General features: G+C 46.6%; 2 protein-coding genes and 1 long non-coding RNA gene across 5 annotated transcripts; 2 read left to right on the top strand and 1 right to left on the bottom strand.

The window, feature by feature from the left end:
• The first annotated feature begins 1,303 nt into the window (after positions 1–1,303).
• samd10a (sterile alpha motif domain containing 10a) lies at positions 1,304–6,765 on the top strand. Its single transcript, XM_068751615.1, has 5 exons — positions 1,304–1,316; positions 3,034–3,215; positions 5,617–5,785; positions 5,875–6,021; positions 6,395–6,765. The coding sequence occupies exons 1-5, from the start codon at positions 1,304–1,306 to the stop codon at positions 6,415–6,417; spliced, it is 534 nt and encodes a 177-aa protein (XP_068607716.1). The 3' UTR covers positions 6,418–6,765.
• A 3,168-nt stretch (positions 6,766–9,933) lies between these two features.
• Positions 9,934–14,814, bottom strand: si:dkey-70p6.1 (uncharacterized protein LOC570575 homolog). Of its 2 annotated transcripts, XM_068745188.1 has the most exons (6): positions 14,681–14,814; positions 14,241–14,298; positions 14,079–14,112; positions 12,346–12,897; positions 11,655–11,788; positions 9,934–11,293 (listed from the first exon to the last, which is right to left on the bottom strand). In XM_068745188.1, exons 1-6 carry the CDS (start codon positions 14,812–14,814, stop codon positions 10,742–10,744), a joined length of 1,464 nt encoding a protein of 487 aa, XP_068601289.1. In that variant the 3' UTR covers positions 9,934–10,741. The 2 variants fall into 2 exon arrangements, with proteins under 2 accessions (XP_068601289.1, XP_068601297.1); XM_068745196.1 differs by lacking the exons at positions 14,241–14,298; positions 14,681–14,814 and having other exon boundaries at positions 14,034–14,143.
• LOC137906079 (uncharacterized) lies at positions 12,092–17,645 on the top strand. 2 transcript variants are annotated; one of them, XR_011105867.1, is made up of 3 exons: positions 12,092–12,296; positions 16,486–16,701; positions 17,499–17,645. It is a non-coding gene; the product is annotated as an uncharacterized lncRNA (long non-coding RNA). The 2 variants fall into 2 exon arrangements; XR_011105868.1 differs by having other exon boundaries at positions 12,092–12,300; positions 16,490–16,701.
• The last annotated feature ends 908 nt before the right edge of the window (positions 17,646–18,553 follow it).

Below are 18,553 nucleotides of genomic sequence, written 5' to 3'. Positions count from 1 at the left end.
CCCTGCCAAAATCCGCCTCAGGAGAGCAATCACGTTTTAGTCTAGAAGTCGGTTTCTCTTCTGTTGCATCCGGTTGGGCAACGCAAACAGCTGCGGCGTCGGATGTTTGCCGTTGTTGTCGGATTCAACCGGATTCAAAACAAGAGCGATCTGATGTCAATTGATCTGAGCAGCTCCCGACGGCCTCGTTACGTTTACGGCAGATGATTTTATATTTATATATTCAGATCCCACCATGCTGACGCTAAGGGATTTCAAAGGGAGCCCCAAAAGAAAGAATTCAACATTCACGGTGAAATATTTCCCTTTTCTCCCTTAACCTTCCACATCCATTTTCAATTTGTTTTTTTTTCCTAATCCAGGGGTGGGCAAACCTTTTGACTCGCGGGCCACAATAGGTTCTAAAATTTGACAGAGGGGCCGGACCAAGAACAGATGGATGGAGTATTTGTGGGAGCTAATATAAATGACACATGAAAGCTATTGCATTAAAGGATTTGGCCTTTTACAGGTAGCATTATAGGGAAAAGGTCAAATGAATGAGGTCTAATTATAATACAATTATATTTAATGATATAATTTGGACAAGTTCGGCGGGCCGGATTAAAAAGACCAATGGCCCCCGGGCCTGGGTTTGCCCATGTCTGTCCTAATCCATTCTGGTTCCAATTCAGTTTATCCAAGTTGAAAATAATTGTAAAAAATATGTATAAATAGCAAAAAAGAACACAATTCCGTGCGTAATTTACCACCACCCTGATCCCTATCTGGGATGGATGTCTGGATGTCCTGCGTCTCGTCTCCATGCACAAACCCCACACAGAGGGCCCGTCACAGAGAGCGCCCACGGCCCACGTGCGCGCACAGAGCGCCCTTTCTTCCAAGGAAAAGGCTGCAGGGCATTCCTTAAGTTGGATGCTGCGGAGATGAGAAGCCTTTTCAGAGTCTCCACTGGCTGCCTTAATTACAGGGGGGGGGGGGGGGCACTTTGAGCTCGCGCAGACTCTTGGGAAAAAGCCGCGCGTGTGACTCTCACGACACACACACACACACACACACACACACGCAGAGGAATACGCACGGCGGCGCGCTCCAGTGGAACCAGTCGGCTGCATGCTCTGGGACGTTCCTGTTACCTCCGACAACGCGCGCTGGTTTGGGGGCGTTTTCCCAGTCACGCCAGTTTACCAAAGGGACATTTGGGCTGAAACTTTTGTGCGCAAACACGAACGCGGCGCGCTGGGAGCGGGACCCGCAGGACGATGGGCTTTCACTAGACCCACGGGGGGGGCAGGGAAACGCCATGGCTGTGGACGGTAAGACGCTTTGATCTATTTCCACGCACACGTCGAGCCTTATTTCGGTGGAAAACTTCAGCTCGGACCGGATCGAGTTCGTTTGTGCGCCTTTAAAATCAACAGTCGCGAAACCGGTTGGACGAGAAACGGAACGGAGCGCCAGAAGGGGGACGGACGGATTGAAGCTGCGCTTTGGTGCGAGGTCGGTGACTTTAGTGCTGAAACGGACAGCGCACCGGACCAGCGTGACCGGCGTGACGCTGCCGCATAGACTGGACGGCCGCCGGTTCATTCTTATATTATTCTGAATGGCGTGATCAATCGATTCTGTGTCAATGGTTGTTGGTGCTGTGGCGAACTGTCAGCTGACGCACGCACGCACACACACACACACACACACACACACACACACACACACACACACACACACACACACACACACACACACACACGCACACACACACGTGCAAGGAAATGTATTCGACTTTATATGATTTGGATACTTTAAATTCTTACCTCCACCAATCAGCTTCTGATTTTTGTTTTGTTTTTCAGGATTACTTGAAAAGTTCAACAGATTGTCTTTTAACAATGGTCCAATCAGATTCCCTGCATGCATGCCGGGAGATGACAGACACGAAGTGTTGATTCAGGATCCAGTTTGGTGTCAGATGTGACAAAAGTCAAACTAGTGGCGACACCAGCGTGATTCTAGAAGTCGGTCGAGGACACGCAGCTGCCCGGGCAGATGTTCGTGTTCCTTGGTCTTCTTTTAAACCCACATTCCTGGTTAAATCGATGTCTTGTGTGTTCCCTTCTGTGCCAAAGCCAGTAAAGCTGAAATGAAACCAACGGGTCTTTAAACCACGTGAGTACCAGTAAATACCAGTGAAACAGGAAGGGATGCATTCCAGCAGGCTTCCCGTCAGACTTTCCTATCCGGTTAAATATGTGTTGGTTAACGAGGACTTGAGGGTGGAAGAAAAAAAAAAGTCATAAAAAAAATCAGTCCAACAAGTGGTGTTAATTACGTCTTTAATCCTGGAGAGCGGTGCATTTGTGTTTAGGGGCACTGAAGCGTCTTAGGGTGCTTTCACACTGCACCAAGAGGACTCGGTTCCTTTGGGAGCAAACAGCGGCAGTGTGAAAGCACCCTTAGAGTTCCACCTCAAAGAGCTAAAGAAAATGGCATCCGGAGTTTCATTCCTAATCATCCGACGCCGCTGGTTTGCCTTGATGATGGCAGGACTCGGCTCGGCGGCGCTCTCAGCGGGAGCCGATGAATGACACAAAGATGGAAACCCGAAAGACACTCTTTCATCACCCCCCCCCCCCCCCCCCCTGCTAGTCGCTTCCTCTTTTCAAATTCTCTTTGTCAATTTAAGATGGGTTATTGAAAACGCATGTCGCCGCTCACACAAACACGAGCTGCACACGGAGCTTCAAACGCGCCGAGGAAGTCCTACCGATGTGGCCCCGCGGCGTTCTGCCGGGTTCCGCGCCGGTAGCAGCAAGTTTACCGGCGTCCCACGCTTCCTTTAATTACTGGATGTTGGTGAGCCACCTGCTGGGTGAGTGGGTTTGGCTGCCTGCCCACGGGCCGTCCCCGTAATGATGAGAAAATGGCTCATCTCGCAGTTCTGACAATCACCCCATATATAGCTCATATTCTTTTTTACATTTCAGCGCTTGCAGGGCTGCGTAATCGTTATAATTCCTGCTTTCATCCCTGCAGCGGCATCCAGTTTCAGCTTCTGCAGGCCAGCCGTGGAGTACAGGGCTCTGCCGGAGGACTTCAAGCACCGGCTGAGCCGCCGCACAGGTGGGAACCTGACCTGGCACGACGGGCGCGGACAGAAAACCGCGGGGGGCAGAACGGTGAAGCTGCTGCAGCAGCCGGGCACAGAGGCCCTGCAGGTAGGCTGCTACAGGCGTCCTGGTGCGGGGCGGTAGCGCCTAAAAATGAGTGTTAATGTAAAAAAAAAGAAAAAAAAGGAGCCCAGAAAAGCCACGAAAATTACAATAATGAGGCAAAACCTTGTAAGAAGAAAAGGAAATCCGAATTCACACGTCAATTTGAATACGACCTTCATCAGAATCATGAGTGTGAAATTAAAACATACCTCCAGACACCACGCAGGTAATTAGGCTCCAAAAGCCCCTCCGGTTGCTGAGACTAGTGGAGGGTGGGACCCGGATCTGAAAGAGGGAATAAGAGATGTTAAGAATTAGGATGGAGATTGATCGACTCCTGTCTTAACGTTAAGACGGCGTCGGGAGCCAGCGCGGGATTTATATCTCCGTTCTCCTAGCGGTCGATATCTTGACTGTCCCGTATTATCGATGCGGAGGTGGGACTGATGGGTGATGCAGCATCGTGTGATTGTAGACTTGGTGCTGACGAAGAAGGGTGGCGTTAATTTACATATCATTTGCATACAGAAAATAAGAACAGTCAAAGCGTAACTTCTTTTTTGCCGCATCAACTCACACTCAATATAAAACGCTGGCTGGTTAAATTTACGCACGGGGAGTTTGGAGTGAGGAGATAAGGACCAGCCAATCAGAAGCAGAGATGAGCGAGGTCATGGATGCAACGTGAAAGGAAAAGAACGTCACAAATCTTAGTTACAGTCTGATATTGGTCATTGATCTCTGTGATTACTTTATGTTGCATTGTCAGAATAATTGGGGGAAAACGGTTCAAAATTCACGACACGTCTCGGGTTTCTGCCGCGCCAGGAGACGCGTTGGCGCGTCTTCGTCTCGCGGAGAGCTGCGGATGTAAAGACGCGACACGCGTCCAACGGCGGCTTCATAAATGAGAGCGTAAGACACGATTTCCTGCAGTTTGATATGAAGCTATTAAAGCTGAAGACGGAGTCTGACACACTTTCCCTCCCTGCCTTTTGAAGCTCACACATCTGACAAAAATGTAGATGTGGAGGAAAGTTGCACCTGCTGAATATTTAAAACCGATTGACTGATTAAAGAGCCGGTTTTGATGAGTCCTCCGCAGCCCCCCCCCCCCCCCCATCCTGTATGCCTTAAGATTAAATAGATGGATCCACATGATCAGTCTCCGTAGTCTGCGTGTATAGCGTTGCTGCGTGTTTGCTAATGTTCCACTCAACTTAAAATCCTCACTTCTGTGCAGAGCGGGATTCGGAATCAGAATATACTTCATTAATCCCAGAGGGATTCGTATATGCATGAATGTCCCTGCGTAAGTTAATGAGACTCAAACCTGTTCCTCATGTTGGAGCATCTTTATCTCAGAATTAGGGTTGCCTGATACGGGTTCTTCTTTTTTTTTTTATGTGAATTATATTGGAACATTAAAAAATAGAGTATGAGATATTCTATACCTTTTTTGTAGCAGGTTTGACACTTCGGTTAAGAAGGCTGTGAGTTAAAGTCACATAAAACGGGAAGGAAATGGCTCCATCAAACAAGATAAGAACAATCATGAAGAGTCCAGAAACATCAGTTTAACAAGGGGCGGCTCCAAAGACTACATGTCACCATAGCAACAAACCCCACACATCTATGATTCCGTAAAGGGGAGTAAATTATATTATATCTGAAAGCCTTCTCTTGCAGACGAGTCATGTCTGATGGCTTAGACAAGAATCTCGATAGACCTTGTGTCTGTATGATAAATATGATTGATCCGGTTAGCTTAGCATAGCATAAAGGCTTGAAATGAAAGGATATATGTAGCCTGACATTTCCATCAGCTAAATGAGGTCTGTCTAAAGAAAACCGCAGGAAATAAAATAGTCTCGCACACAAAACCACAATTTATTAACTTAAACTAACAGATTTCTAACCTGGCGCTGGTTAGTGGTGTTTGTCACCCACTGAAGAAGCCAGGCTGTTACTTGTTTCTGAATGGATGCGAAGCTAAGCTAACTGAATGCGGGGTGACCATTTTAACCAAAAATAGCAATTAATACTAATTAATAACAGTATTAATTGATTAGTAATACCTGTAACGTATTTCATGTGACAGAGCTGATACTTTTTACTTTCTTTATTAAAAGAATATCCACACTGATTTTTAATGGACACCATTTTGGTTGGAGTGAATTCTTCTTCTTTTAATAATAATAAAGGTTGCAAACAGCTTGTAGGTGTACTTATGCCACCTTCTGGCAGTAGTACTCCATTACCACCAAGCGCAGGAAAAAAATATAGGTGAAATGGGTTTTATAATAAAATAAAAATGTATTACATTGATATTAATATTTAAAAATAAAATAAAATATGTACTGCATATAAATATGACCTGTATGTATCCAACCTCTGTCTGCAGTACCGGTCCAATGGCAACTATGGTATTTACCACACAAGCCCGATACAGCCGAGCCTGATCCGGCCCGTCGTGCTCTGGTCACAGCAAGATGTTTGCAAGTGGCTGAAGAAACACTGTCCCCACAACTACCTGACCTACGTGGAGGTGTTCTCCCACCACGCCATCACAGGTGGGGATCATCTGGAGGCAACAGGAGCATGACTTTTTATTTCTAAACTTCATTTAAGATCTCTGTTTTTGTTTGTTTTTTGCTTCCAGGTCGTGCTCTGTTGCGTCTGAATGGCGAGAAGCTGGAGAGGATGGGACTTGTGCAGGAAACGCTCCGACAGGAGTTGCTGCAACAGGTGCTGCAGCTCCAGGTGCAGGAGGAGGGGCGTAATCTGCAGCTGCTCAGCAGAGGGGACGGTCTGTGCGCTTCTAGCTTTTAGCTTTTAGCTTTATCAAACATGAACTTTACAATTATAGTTTGGGAAGTATGAATATATTCAAATCCTTGCTGAGACTTAGATATATTTAAGTTACTGCTATCAGACAGTTATTTTAGGTTTTTAATCTGGACAAAAATCTAAATAGAAAAACAACAATCTGCTCATTTGGGAAAGATTATGTGTTGAACTGTTTCCTGGTTAGATTTAGTCTGAGCTAAAATAACGGTCAGATGAGGCATTTAACCCTCAGCACGAAATCAAATCAGTATATTTATTCCATTTGAGAAATCTTTTTTTTTTTTCTTTTAAAGATGAAATGTGTAAAATATGATTATTTCTGTCTTTTACAGGTTCCTTTGGAAAGATATCATAGCCAGGATTCTGGAAGACGCTGGATGCTGTTGAATTATGGGATGTTTGCCAGATAAACTAAATGTGAATCAGACTTATGGGATAAATGCATCAGAAGCATGTTGTCAATTTAAAGGCGGCAGCTTTTCATTCCCACTGCGCTCGGCGAACGGAAATAATCTTTACAGTCTGACTACGAACTGTGATGAAAAAGCTCCACGACAATCTGTCAATTTATTGATCAGCAACTCTTTGACTGTCTATTTCTCGCTATCTCACTCCCTTCCTCTCACCCTTTCTCAAATACACTTTTTTAATGTAAAAAATAAATACAAGTAGAGCAAATAAATAAAAACATAAAAGAAAAAAAATAAACCTTCACCGATTCGCATGCCTTCATCATGGCCTGGATTGTGTGCGTTGCCCTTGATGGATCAGTCGTGAGGAAGCACGTGATGACAAACTACATTACCCATAATCCCCCTGCTGCTGTTAAGAAGGATTCCATCCACGGCTTTCTCTATACGAGGGATGAAAACGGGAAAATAATGTCGTCCTGCTGCTATGCTATCCGGTTGGGAATCCTCTGTGTTCTTTTATTTTATTTATAATATCCTGATCGTGATGCAACAAAACGCAAATCACCTTGTTGCTCCTCCTCCAAGCAGCAATATCTGAAATCCCGCCTCTGATCAAAGACTTAAAATGTGTTGTTGGAGGTTTTCTCTCCTTTTTTTAAATTCTTTTAAGTAGATTTCTTTCTTATCTAAGGGCTCTCTTGATCTTAAGTCTTCTCTTAATCTTAAGTCTTCTCTTAATCTTGAGTCTTCTCTTAATCTTGAGTCTTCTCTTAATCTTGAGTCTTCTCAGAGACTCAAGATTCACATCTAACAAACAATTTAAAAAAAATGTTTAGATTGTTTTTTGTTTTTGTTTTTTTTTCATCCACACAATGTGTGTCTCCGTGGTAACTACCCTTCCTGCTTTTGTAACCATGGCAACCCGTCTCCTCCTGCCGGGCCTTGCCAGCTGCATTACCTGTGTCTGCCTAAAGACATCAGTGAAGATCACGTCATCCTGTCGGACAGCTCACGTTCTCCACCGCCACCGCCGCCGCCGCCATGATGGCGGTGCGAGTCTTATTGGTAGGTGAAGCTTAACGTCATTGATCTTCAGCAACTTTGCAGCCGGGCTTCTGTCCTCATGCTTTATTGATCCTCGACGTGCAGCCATTGATTTCCCTGTTTGTCCCGGTGAGGCTACATTCGTTGGACTTCTGCAGAGAGAAAAGCGAAATGTTATCCGTCCTCGGGTTGATTATTACTACTGTATCCGGGGTCGCCACAGCAACCCAACCTTCTCCACTTCACCCTGTCCTTTGCGTCGTCCTCCCCGACACCAGCCACTCTCATGTCCTCCCTCACTGCGTCCACGTGTCTTCTCCTGGGCCGTCCTCTAGCCCTGTTCCCTGGGGGTTCCATCCTCAGCATCCTTCTACTGGCAGTCCTTTCCACGTTGCCGCGGGCTCGGGGTTCAGGTGCAGGCTGCCCGTGCCCTCCCCCTGTCATTCCCCTCTCGGCCTGAAGGGGTCAGTATAGTTCACATTTCTCGGGGTGTGATTTATTTTTTTACAGCGTTTTCCTTTGAGAAGTCAGCCTCGCTTTATGGCACAGGATAACACACACATTAGCTACGCTGAGATTTAAAATACTGAATGACATTTTTTTTTTAAACCTTTATCTTCTGGTTGTATCTTCTGGTTACTCCATGATCACACCTGGTTTGTGACCTCGATGTTGCATCTGATGCTCGGTCCTTTCTTCTTCATGCCTTTTCAATGAACCTGGCAGCCATTCATGCATTAATTCAGTCATTCACACTCGTCATGGTGAGATTAACACATGACATAAGCTGTGAAGGTGTCGTCTTCACACCTACAGCATCTTCTGCTTCCTATGTGTTTGTTTTGGCTTGATCCCCCCCCCCTCCATTGTGTGATAGCCCCCCCCGCTGAGCGACGTGACACTGTGATCACGGATGTCACACGGCTCTCGCCGTATTCTCCAAGACAGCAGAAGACTCGCTCGCCCATGCAACGACTGCCTCAAGGTTAACCTGTTACCATGGAGACAAGCCCGCCAATGAAAATTCAGCAGACGGTTGCGATGTCGACTGCAAGCTTTTTGTTTTATGGGGTGACCTATTTTCTTTTTTTTCCCTCTACCCCCCCTCTTGCAGCTACTCAGAAGCAGATCGTGCTACTCTGTGCACGTGCAGAAATCCACACACACACACACACACAAAAGGCCACTCGCATACGTGCACAAACATGAAGCAAGGGACAATAGAAGCAACATGAGAATTTCCTGGTTCCACATTTCTGTCCTTTGATTTCGGTGAGGAATCTACAGGCAGCTTTCGATATCAAAGGAAAAATGAAAAGTCAGTTAATGGATCCATTTAGACATCAAAGGGAACTCACACAGATCAGCGTCATCATCAGCATTACTGAGCAAATTACGCTTTACGTTTTTAATAATTGACAGTATGAGATAAAACATTTTCTTTTCTTTTTTTAAGTGCCACTTTATTACAAAAGTATAAACTTGACTGACATTTCATGAATAGTAATCTTGATATAAAACATTACAATCTTTTGCACTTATAGCACTTATAATTACACGCTTCTGAGTACAAGACCCTGTAGCCTGAATAGCAAACACACAACATTAGCTGCTCACGTTGAACTTAGCTGGGCTTTCCAAGAACACACCTTAGCCCCATGGCTTCAAAAACAACAAACAGAATATATATATATATATATATATATATATATATATACTGGAATTTACATTGCAGCTGTAAGACAAGTCATTCCAAAAAAAACAAAAAAACAATTAAACATGATAGAAAAAGATAGATTTCTTGACACTGATGATATATTTATTATTCTTTCTCTTTTGTAATGTACATACACAATTGCATAAACACACAATATAATCACATTGTTTGATGGGGGAGGGGCATTTTGGTCAAAATGAAATCGCCGTTATTGTTCAGGAAGAGGATGCCATTTTCAAGAGATTTGTCTTCCGGGTGCTGCTTAGCAAATCATTAACTTCAACATTTGTGTGATTTCTGCTAATATTTTGTTCACAGCGACAACAGAGAGGGGGGCGTTCATCGACGGGGTGATGATAAGACATGACGTTTGCTAATACACGTCAGTTTTACTATGTCGAAAACCCAGGCAGATTTGTGTGGCCACAAGGCAGGGACCGTGTCCACCTTTCGGACGCGAGCAGTTTTCTTTCGTCTTGATTCGCCTGAACGCAGCTTGGATGAGCAACTATGAACTCTCCTCTGTGCTGCATAAAGTCCCGCTGAGCCAAAGATATCCTTCATCGATCAGGCTTTGTGCTCTACAGAGAAGTAAAGCAGCACACTTATATAAAAAAAAAAGAAAAATAGAAATAAGCAACCAACGACAACTTTAAAAAAAACATTCATATAGAGGTACCACGTGACAGTGCTTGATTATTTTTTTTTTTTTCTTTTTTTTTACGACATCTTTTTTTTTTTTAGCATGCAACTTTTAGCAGGCAAAGTGCAGAAACGGGATCAACAAAGTAAAACACTTCATTTACAGACAGCGGCGGAGACGCCGTTTAGTCCATGAACGATGAAACGAAACATGATGGAGGGAAGTATCCGGTCGGCTTTTAAATATGAGAATGGTCTAACTGACGCTCAGCTTTTAGAAGAAATGCAAAATATGTGCAATTTATATTTTCATTAAAATACTCTCATTTCTGATTCTCTCGGTCCCTGAGCTTTCAAGTATTTTTGATTGGTTATTCATTTCTTTATATCATTTAAATTCCATCCTGAACAACATCTTGACCAACTACGGGGAAGGCCTGCTAAGTGCTACCAAAAGATTTCAAACATTTCTGTGCCTGGAGGTCCGTCTGGGACCGGTTTAACGACTATTTCTACCCGCTAGAATTGAGGAACAATTTAGACCTTTTGCGTTGTTGTGCTTTGCACATAAGTATCGGTAAAATAGAAGTGCTACTGTCACCTGCAGATTGCTCTGCGACGGTATTGTGCTCATTTATTATTCACTACCTTTGGATTCCTGATAAGGTTTATAGAGTCAGGCTTTTTTTTTTATTCAGCCCAGGTCATAACAGATCAACATGACAGCCCCTAAAGGCCTCTGGAGCCCGAGCAAGGCCCGATGTTATGACTTAAATGTTAGCGGTATGCGTGGATGAGCGTGACAGGAGCGTTAGCTCGGCTCCTTGTGTCGGGAGGATAAGCGTCACAGTGCGGCCTCCGCCTCAGAGCCCGGTGACATACATCTCCATGCCGTCATTGAAAGTAAAGATGGTGGTGGTGCTGGAGCTGGTGGAGCCCTGCTTCAGGTCGCCGATGCTCTCGTAGAGGTTCTCCCCTGGAAGCAGCAGGGCTTTGGCAGGCAGGTGCTGCAGCTTGGGGTTCTGCAGCGGCGGAGGCGGCGGCGGCGGCGGCGGAGGGGGCTGCTGCTGTGGCAAAGGCTGCTGGGCCTTCTTCCTCCTCGGCCGCAGGGTGGCACACGTGTTGGGTGGCCTCTCTCGTTTCCAGGCACCTCCGCCCTCCAGGTTCTCATAGGCTGCGTCGCACTCCTCCGTCCCAATGGACTCGTAGCAGTGGTCGTCAAGGGGCCCCGCGACTGCTTTCCCCTCCTGGAGGGCCCACGTTTGGGGTTTGACCACTACGCTAAAGCCCCCGTCCCGGTCTCGGTCCCGGTCACTGCGACCCAAGGTCCGGAAGCCAGGATTGGCTGGGGGCGACCCAGGCGCCGCTCTCTTCTTCTTTCCTGGTTTACACACCTTTGAGTACATCTCAGCCACCTGCAGTCAAACGACATATTACTCAGGAACGGTTTGATATTTTACTAAATGGGCTCATTTGTTGTCTTGATGAGAGTTAAGCGAGAAGATCGACACCAAACTCGACATTACATGAAATACCAAATATCGGCAATTATTAGCAATACGTTTTAATGAAGCTCTCTAAGGATTGATGAAACACTCTCAACACAGGTGTGGACTTAAATAAATGTTTGGGGTTTTTTCATTCTATATTATGACTTACTTTGTGCATCAAATTGGGTTAAGAGCCACGAAACTGGTGCTAAGATTGTATAAGTGCCTAATATATATAGGGGAAAATCCAGACAACACAGACAGGATGATGGATAGACTCGATCACCATAGCAGCAGATGGTTGGATGTTCTCCACCGTGTGACCGACCAATGGTCCCAGGACTTTATTTTGGTGCATGAGCATCTCCTCTTCCTCTGGCGGCTTCCAGATGTACTGCTCTCCGTTGCCCATAAACATCACTTTTCCTGTCAAAGTAAGAGAAATTCCAGTTGGGTCAGAGCTGGTCACATGATGAAGCGCGTCCTCTTTAGCATCAGCAGCGCAACAGGCTAGCTTTTAGAACTGCATGAAGACATTTCATACGGGGGGGGGGGGGGGGCAGCGCGTCCCATTAGGAACCATGTGCTTATGTTCTGTACGGCTCAATTTCAGTATGTTGCATCACGCGCAAGAAAATCAGTCGAGCAGATTGTGCACACATGCAAGCCAGTTGAGAGCGTGACCTCGATGACCTCACGCAGGGCAGCAAATGGTCTCCCGTTGTCACCTGGAGGGGAGCACAAAGCCCCACGTCCACATCCAACATACGGGAGGAGGCGACGCTGCTGATGATGTCGTCAAGGAATCGAAGAAATGCCCGCGGAAATGTCGACATATCAGACGACCGTGCACTGTTCCGTATCAACGTCTCAAAGGCTTCATGAGGCGTCATCGTTGCTTCACCGCCGAGCCGGCGACGGCGAGATGGTGAGTGCTTTTCTAGTTTCATACAATATAAAAGAAAATATTTCTCCACCAACCTTTGGGAATGCTGGGACGTTGAAGGCATCCACGTTTCTACGGGCCAACTTTGTGCTGTGAGGGTGCGGCGGGGGAGGCGCTGGATGCGAAGGCGGGGCGTGTCGTGGAGGCGGAGCCGGCGGCTCGCCCATATCCGTCCCGCTGTCCCTCTTTTGGGGCACCTTCTCGGCCTTCCTCAGCTTCCTGACGCAGGCGTACTCGGCCGTCTCTTGGGGGTGAGGCGGCGTGATGACCTGGACCTCGGGCTCGGGCAGCACTTCCTCTGCGTCCCCGTCCGGGTCCGGGGGAGCCGGGGTGTTGGCGGGAACGGCCGGAGGGGCCGGAGTGTCCGTCTGCCCGGCCCTGCCTACCATGGCGTAGAGGGTATCGTCAGTACGTGTGGTGGATGGGCGTCGGCCCACTTCAGAATAAGTGTGCTCGCCGTCCGCGCCAGTCCCAGAGGGGATCTGGGGAAGCTGCCTGCCTTGAGAACGGAGGTCAGAGTTAGACCGGCAGCTGAGGAGCAGCAGCAGGTCCGTGCTGGCGGGGCGTTTCTTTTTAGACGGCTCTGCAAGGCAGATACAGGATGCCCACCAGAAAGCAGAATCCACACACATTTACTTCCACGGACACGACAGCAAACACGAAGGAATCTCTCGCTGGGAGAGCGTAGGAGCCAACTGGTGGCTGAGAAGCTGCGCTGGTTGATTTTACTCCAATGCGGTTAAATCCGAAGAACGAAGCAGGACGCTTGTATTTCTCTCAAGCAGAAAGGGTTAACGCCAGCGAAAGATCCAATCAAAGCAACGCGCTCGATGACACGTCACTCGATCGACGATCGATACCGGCGCTTGTCATTCGCCCTCCAAATTTGGATGATTAAGGTTTAATAAAGTCGTTGTTTATGCAGACAAATAAAAAAACTTAAATTCCAATTTTCATGATCTGCTGCTGAAGTTTAAGAAGGATTTTGCGTTTCTGCCATTTCAAAGGCGGCACTGCGTTCTTATTGGTGAACAAATAATGAAACTAACAACTTTATTTATAAAAGCATCCACGCAAATATGGACAAACGGCACAAGCTACGGCCACGCCACAATAACGCCTGAGGCGTTAAGTTAAACGTCATCAGCTCGGCCGGGCTGCAGCTAACACGGATCGGAACAGCTTAAGCTACAAGCAGGAGATATGATGAAAGTAGCTCAGGGCTCATCACACAGAGTCCAAGGTGTATTTAAATCTATTCTAAAATGGACTAGCCAGCGCGGGGAGGCTAAAATAGGGATGTGATCTCGCTTTTGTGAGTCTGGCGACTTCATGTAAACATACGCGGGAATCCATTCAGTAAAGCAAGAAGCAGGAAGTACCTGCAGTATATTCTCAACCCGTCTGCCTTCATTGACTTTTTAAAAACAGAAAAACTACACGGTGCAATTTTTTTTAATGTCACCTGTTCTTTGCTGATTGAGGACAATCACAGAGAAGTATCATCTGCGTAATTAGATACGGCGGTGATAAATAAATCACTCGGCCTTGAGGGAGTGAATCATGACAGACTGAAATAGGTCTTAAAATTAAATCCCCTTCATTGGTGCCAAAAGTGTTTCTTCATGCAGCTAAAACAAGATCCAGAATGCAGAATCCTCTTTAGAGACGAAAGCTCCGCAGCTCAGAGCACGCAGGTGAGAGATATACGGTACTCACTTTTGCCATTGCAGTTCATCTTGTTCATCTCAGTGTCTGATTTACTGATGGACCGCAGCTTGGACTGCCTGAGTATACCCTGTCAGCACACACACGCACACACACACACACACACACACACACACAAACACGCATTAAGATGAAGAGGTGTCCTCTCTGAACGATATTCCTCCCTGGTGGATCGAGTTGCAGCAACACGTTGCCTACCATGTCCATGAGACGGTGTTTTCCACCCTCGCCGGGAACATTGTGTGTCTTCCCCTTCCTGCGGGAAGCACAAACACTCGGTCACTCAGGCTGGCGCAACAGCGGTGGACGAGCTTTTAGAGCTTTTAGTGACAACGAGAGACAGCGGTGATGCATGTTTGCATGCCTGTGGCAGAGAGTAACTAAGTACATTTACTCAAGTAACCCAATTTACATCTTGCATTAAGAAAAAAAACAACACAATGGAAATTTGAAAATTGCAAGTCAATGTTTAAAATTGAAACGGAAGTAAACAGCGCTAACCACTACGCCACCGTGTCGGAATTTAAAATATTCAAAACAAAACACAGAAACATTCAAATCTGAAATAATCAAAGTGTCCTGTGCATGGTGTGTGTGTGTGTGTGTGTGTGTGTGTGTGTGTGTGCGTGCGCTCTCACCTCTGGCAGCCCACGCAGAGCACCACAATGAGGACGGTGACAACGAAGGCCGAGGCAGCAGCGATAACGCCCAGCAGCAGGACCTTGCCGTAGGGAGGAGCCGTGAAGTTCAGCCCGTCCTGCATGGAGGCCATGTGGGAGCGCTGGCGCTCACTTGCTCTCAGACACTCACACTCGCACCCTCACAGATCATGCACGTAGGGAAGTGGGATCTGCGGGGAAAGAGCGGCATTTAAAACCAAAACGATCCAACCTTTACAAAAAAAGGTGCCATCGTACGGCGAAAGGCACAGATCCGGAAAAAGGAGGCGCAGTTTGAAGCGAGGAGAAGTGATTCCAGTGCTGCGCTGATCCAGAGAGGGGAACAGACAATGCGCCTCCGGCATGAGCTTCTGCTTTACCTTGCTTGAGGGATTACCGAGCTTTGTGTGTCACGCATGTACACAGACATCAACAGCATACCTGCTCACCCCCCCCCCCCCAAAAAAAAGAAAGAAGATGTTCTGATATCCGGGTCTGCACGGCATGAAAAAGAGCGATTACATCCTCGTCCAATGGTGAACGCAGAATCCAGCGCTGGCCTGTTTGTCAGCTAGCTGCTACGATTCATGAGTCAACACAAATCCTCTGTGGTTTGAAGCGCACAAAGCCGGGGTAGCCTCAAACGCTGACGGAGGCAAGCGTGGAAGCCGGGCGAGCAGACACAAACGGCTTTCTTGATTCCTCTCTCCTCGCTGCTTTTCGCCAGACAGCTTTACCTTTGGCAGGAACGTGTTCCAAATACACAATAAAAAAACGCGCAAAAGGCCCCAACAACAAGGGCTTTCTAATCTCCATTGGATCACACCATCTGCCAACTGTGACTGTCTGTTTTCACGAGCGTTTGTTTGCGTCGCTTGTCCATCAGCGAAAAGGGCCGAGAGGCAGACGGCGGGAAGCACGGCGCTCCGCTCTTTGTCCGGTTGATCCAAGAGTTTTGGGACGATGATATTCAACCGTTAGTAAATGTCTCTCATAAAGTCCACCTGCTAATGTTCTGATTTGACATTGTGGATCCATAGATCTGCTTTTGCTTTCTTTTGCTTTGTTTGACAGCCAACGGGGTCGTCTGAGGTTTCTGCTGGTTTCAGGCGGGAACATTCCCTAAAATAAAGGATTTGTTCCACTCACGCTCATCTGACTGGTAGCTAACAGCTAGCGGTTGCACCGTGCTATTTCTGGCCCTCATCTGACCGAACGCTGCTCTGTTTCCTGTATTTTTAATTTCTAAAAATAGCCACACTTGAAGCAAAACTCCTCCGAATGTGGAACTCATAATTTCTGCGGCTCAACGAGTCAAGAAAAATCACATAAAGCATTAGATCATGCTAGCTATTTATTTTTACTGTTGACAGGAGTTGTAGTTTTTAGTTTTAGGAAACTAAAAACTCTGTCTGGAAATGTCACCAGCAGACAATGTGTTATCAATGGCAACCATTGACAATGCCTGTCACCTGAAGTATCTGGCGACAGGCGTCATTCACCTGCATTTACTCATCAGCAGGTACATTTACACGCCGTTTACTTCAGCCCCACATCCAAGCTAGCCGGTCTGCAAACTGGCTCTAAGGTCCCGCTGATCCTCGTCAATATTTGTTTGGTGGCTCCATTTTAATGAGCTATGGAGGACAAAATGTGTTCGTGTTTGTAAAGTAGATAATAAGGAGACTAGCATTTAAAAACAAGGGGCTTGTTGTTCAGAGACGTTAAGGCTTTGCACTGGACCAAACAACACAGCATCAAAACGCCCCATTGTGTGATTTTAGGTAGCCACAGACCCAAAGGAAAAGAGGAACAATGCAGAAATAGAACAGAGCAGGATAAACGAGATGCTAGCAACAGCCCAACAACTTCATCGTTCCGTCAGCATCTGCAGCTTCTTCATCAGTCTCAGCAAAGTCATCAGCCGCCACCACCACCACCACATTTCACTCATGGACATCTCCGAGTTTCTGTGAACTCTCATCGTGACCAGAGAACCGGTAACTACTTTATTTTCAAATGTAAATTAATTATTGCTAACATGATAAATAATTCATGTCCCGTATTGGATGTCAAACATAATTGCACGCGTCTCTGCGTGTGTCTTAAGGAGGTGACTGCAGTGGCGAACATTTTCCCAGCATGCCTGTCAAAGCTGTTTGGTGTTTGACAAACAGCATGTCAAAGACTTCACAGTTTTAATTCCATAAATATATCCAAAAGTGCTCAAACGTCACTTCCTGACGGGGACTGAACCATTTATGTCAGCTTTAAAAACAAAAAACACACACGTGCACCTATAAGGCAATGATCATTTAACAATCTCAGTCGTTGGCGTAATTCCACCTGTGCCGATTCCGTGATGGAGGGAAGGGAAGGAAAGCGAGAGGATGCTGCCCCCCCCCCCCTTCATTACCCTTCCTTCTCTCGTTGAGTGGGCCCACACCTCCCCACCCAGCCTCCGCCCGCGGCGCTCGACCACAGTGACGCCTCAGCACTGCGGCGTAATCTCCGGCCAGAGCCAACCAATTGGACATAGCGCTCAGGGGTAGGAGCAAGAAGCCCCCCCCCCCCCCCCCGGCTGCTTGTCTGCCAAACAAAGCCCCCTGTTCCTCACCCATATACCCTCCTCATCCTCACCCTACGAACTACCAGTGAATAGTTCACCCGGCGTTGCCCTGACTACAGAAAGCCGATTTGCTTTATCTTCTCAGGTCGGTTGATACGTTCCATGATTGATTACATGTTTTTTTAAATATTTTTTTTATGTCTTTATGTTTGATCTGTAAAACTCCAGAGACCAATGAAAAGTGTCGGAAGCCAAGAGGATGTCGTCGTCGTTGTCGTCGTCGGAGTTTTTGGGTCCAGTTTGGTGCCAAACTTATATTCAACATAACTGACCTGCCATTTGTGAAATACTGCTATTCTTGAATAAATAATCATGTGAGCCTAAATTCTAGGGGTTGGTTTTTGAATACTGGAAGCTATTTTGATTATTTACGACTTGTTTATTTCGAGCTAAGTCGCTGACCTCCTCTTGGGCTTCATTGAACAATCCTTTCGTTATTGATAACTTGGTTGGGATTGAAGCCGAAAATAATGAAAAGTTACTGTTAAAAATTTGCCATCGCCGCTGATTGCTTCTTCTTTTCACTCGACTAAGAGCTGGAATTTGGGAATTTTCTCACCTTGACTTCGATCTCAACAATTGAATGACTTGAGGCCGTGGCGGTGTGAAACATGCTGGACGACACATCTGGAAACATCGCACCATCGACTCAACACATTTATGAACAAAAGAAACGCTCAGACTCCTGTGAAGAATGAAAACAGCGTGACGTGTCTGAGGAGGCCGTGAAGTCCAACAAGGAATTATGGTGTAATCCTCATTTATTATTTTTAAAAACACATTTAGCCCTCTGCTCTTGCGATAAACACCGGTGGGCTTTCCATTTCCTTGTATTTGCATGTGTCCTTAATATTAATAACGCTTCCAACGAGCCGGCAGCGGCCTCCCTGCCGAATCGGCTCAGGTTGTGGATAAGCCCACCTGGGAGATCATGTGGAGCAAAACACCTCACCCCTCCTGTGTGACACAAATAACAGCAGTGCTTGTGTGCATGTGTGTGTGTGTGCGTGCGTGAGAGAGATGGAGGGAGAAGGGGGGGGGAGACAGAGAGAGAGAGAGAGGAGGCTGCTATTGTGTGAGAATGTGAATTAGGTCAAACGTTTGCTTGCAACACCGATTAACCGCGGCCCTGCGAGGGAGGAAGACGAGGCTCTGCCTTCATCGTCTGATGCAAACGGCATTTATTCCGTCTTCATCCTCCTCAGCAGCTCGGCTGGAGAGGA

The sequence above is a fragment of the Brachionichthys hirsutus genome, chromosome 2 (genome assembly GCF_040956055.1).
Source record: "Brachionichthys hirsutus isolate HB-005 chromosome 2, CSIRO-AGI_Bhir_v1, whole genome shotgun sequence".
NCBI classification, from domain to species: Eukaryota; Metazoa; Chordata; class Actinopteri; order Lophiiformes; family Brachionichthyidae; genus Brachionichthys; species Brachionichthys hirsutus.
The sequence above is the reverse complement of the archived record's forward strand: the minus strand, read 5'-3'. Positions and strand labels throughout refer to the sequence as shown.

What these genes read in the sequence shown, in the direction of transcription:
- si:dkey-70p6.1 (XM_068745188.1), bottom strand. Translation starts at nt 14,814, where the DNA reads ATGGCCTCCATGCAGGACGGGCTGAACTTCACGGCTCCTCCCTACGGC. An exon ending in AACACCGTCTCATGGACATG is followed by an intron (nt 14,113 to 14,240) that starts GTAGGCAACGTG and finishes GTGTGCTGACAG; the next exon opens with GGTATACTCAGGCAGTCCAA. An exon ending in CCCAGCATTCCCAAAGGTTG is followed by an intron (nt 11,789 to 12,345) that starts GTGGAGAAATAT and finishes TGACAGGAAAAG; the next exon opens with TGATGTTTATGGGCAACGGA.
- samd10a (XM_068751615.1), top strand. An exon ending in CGGGCACAGAGGCCCTGCAG is followed by an intron (nt 3,216 to 5,616) that starts GTAGGCTGCTAC and finishes CTCTGTCTGCAG; the next exon opens with TACCGGTCCAATGGCAACTA. An exon ending in CTCCCACCACGCCATCACAG is followed by an intron (nt 5,786 to 5,874) that starts GTGGGGATCATC and finishes TTTTGCTTCCAG; the next exon opens with GTCGTGCTCTGTTGCGTCTG.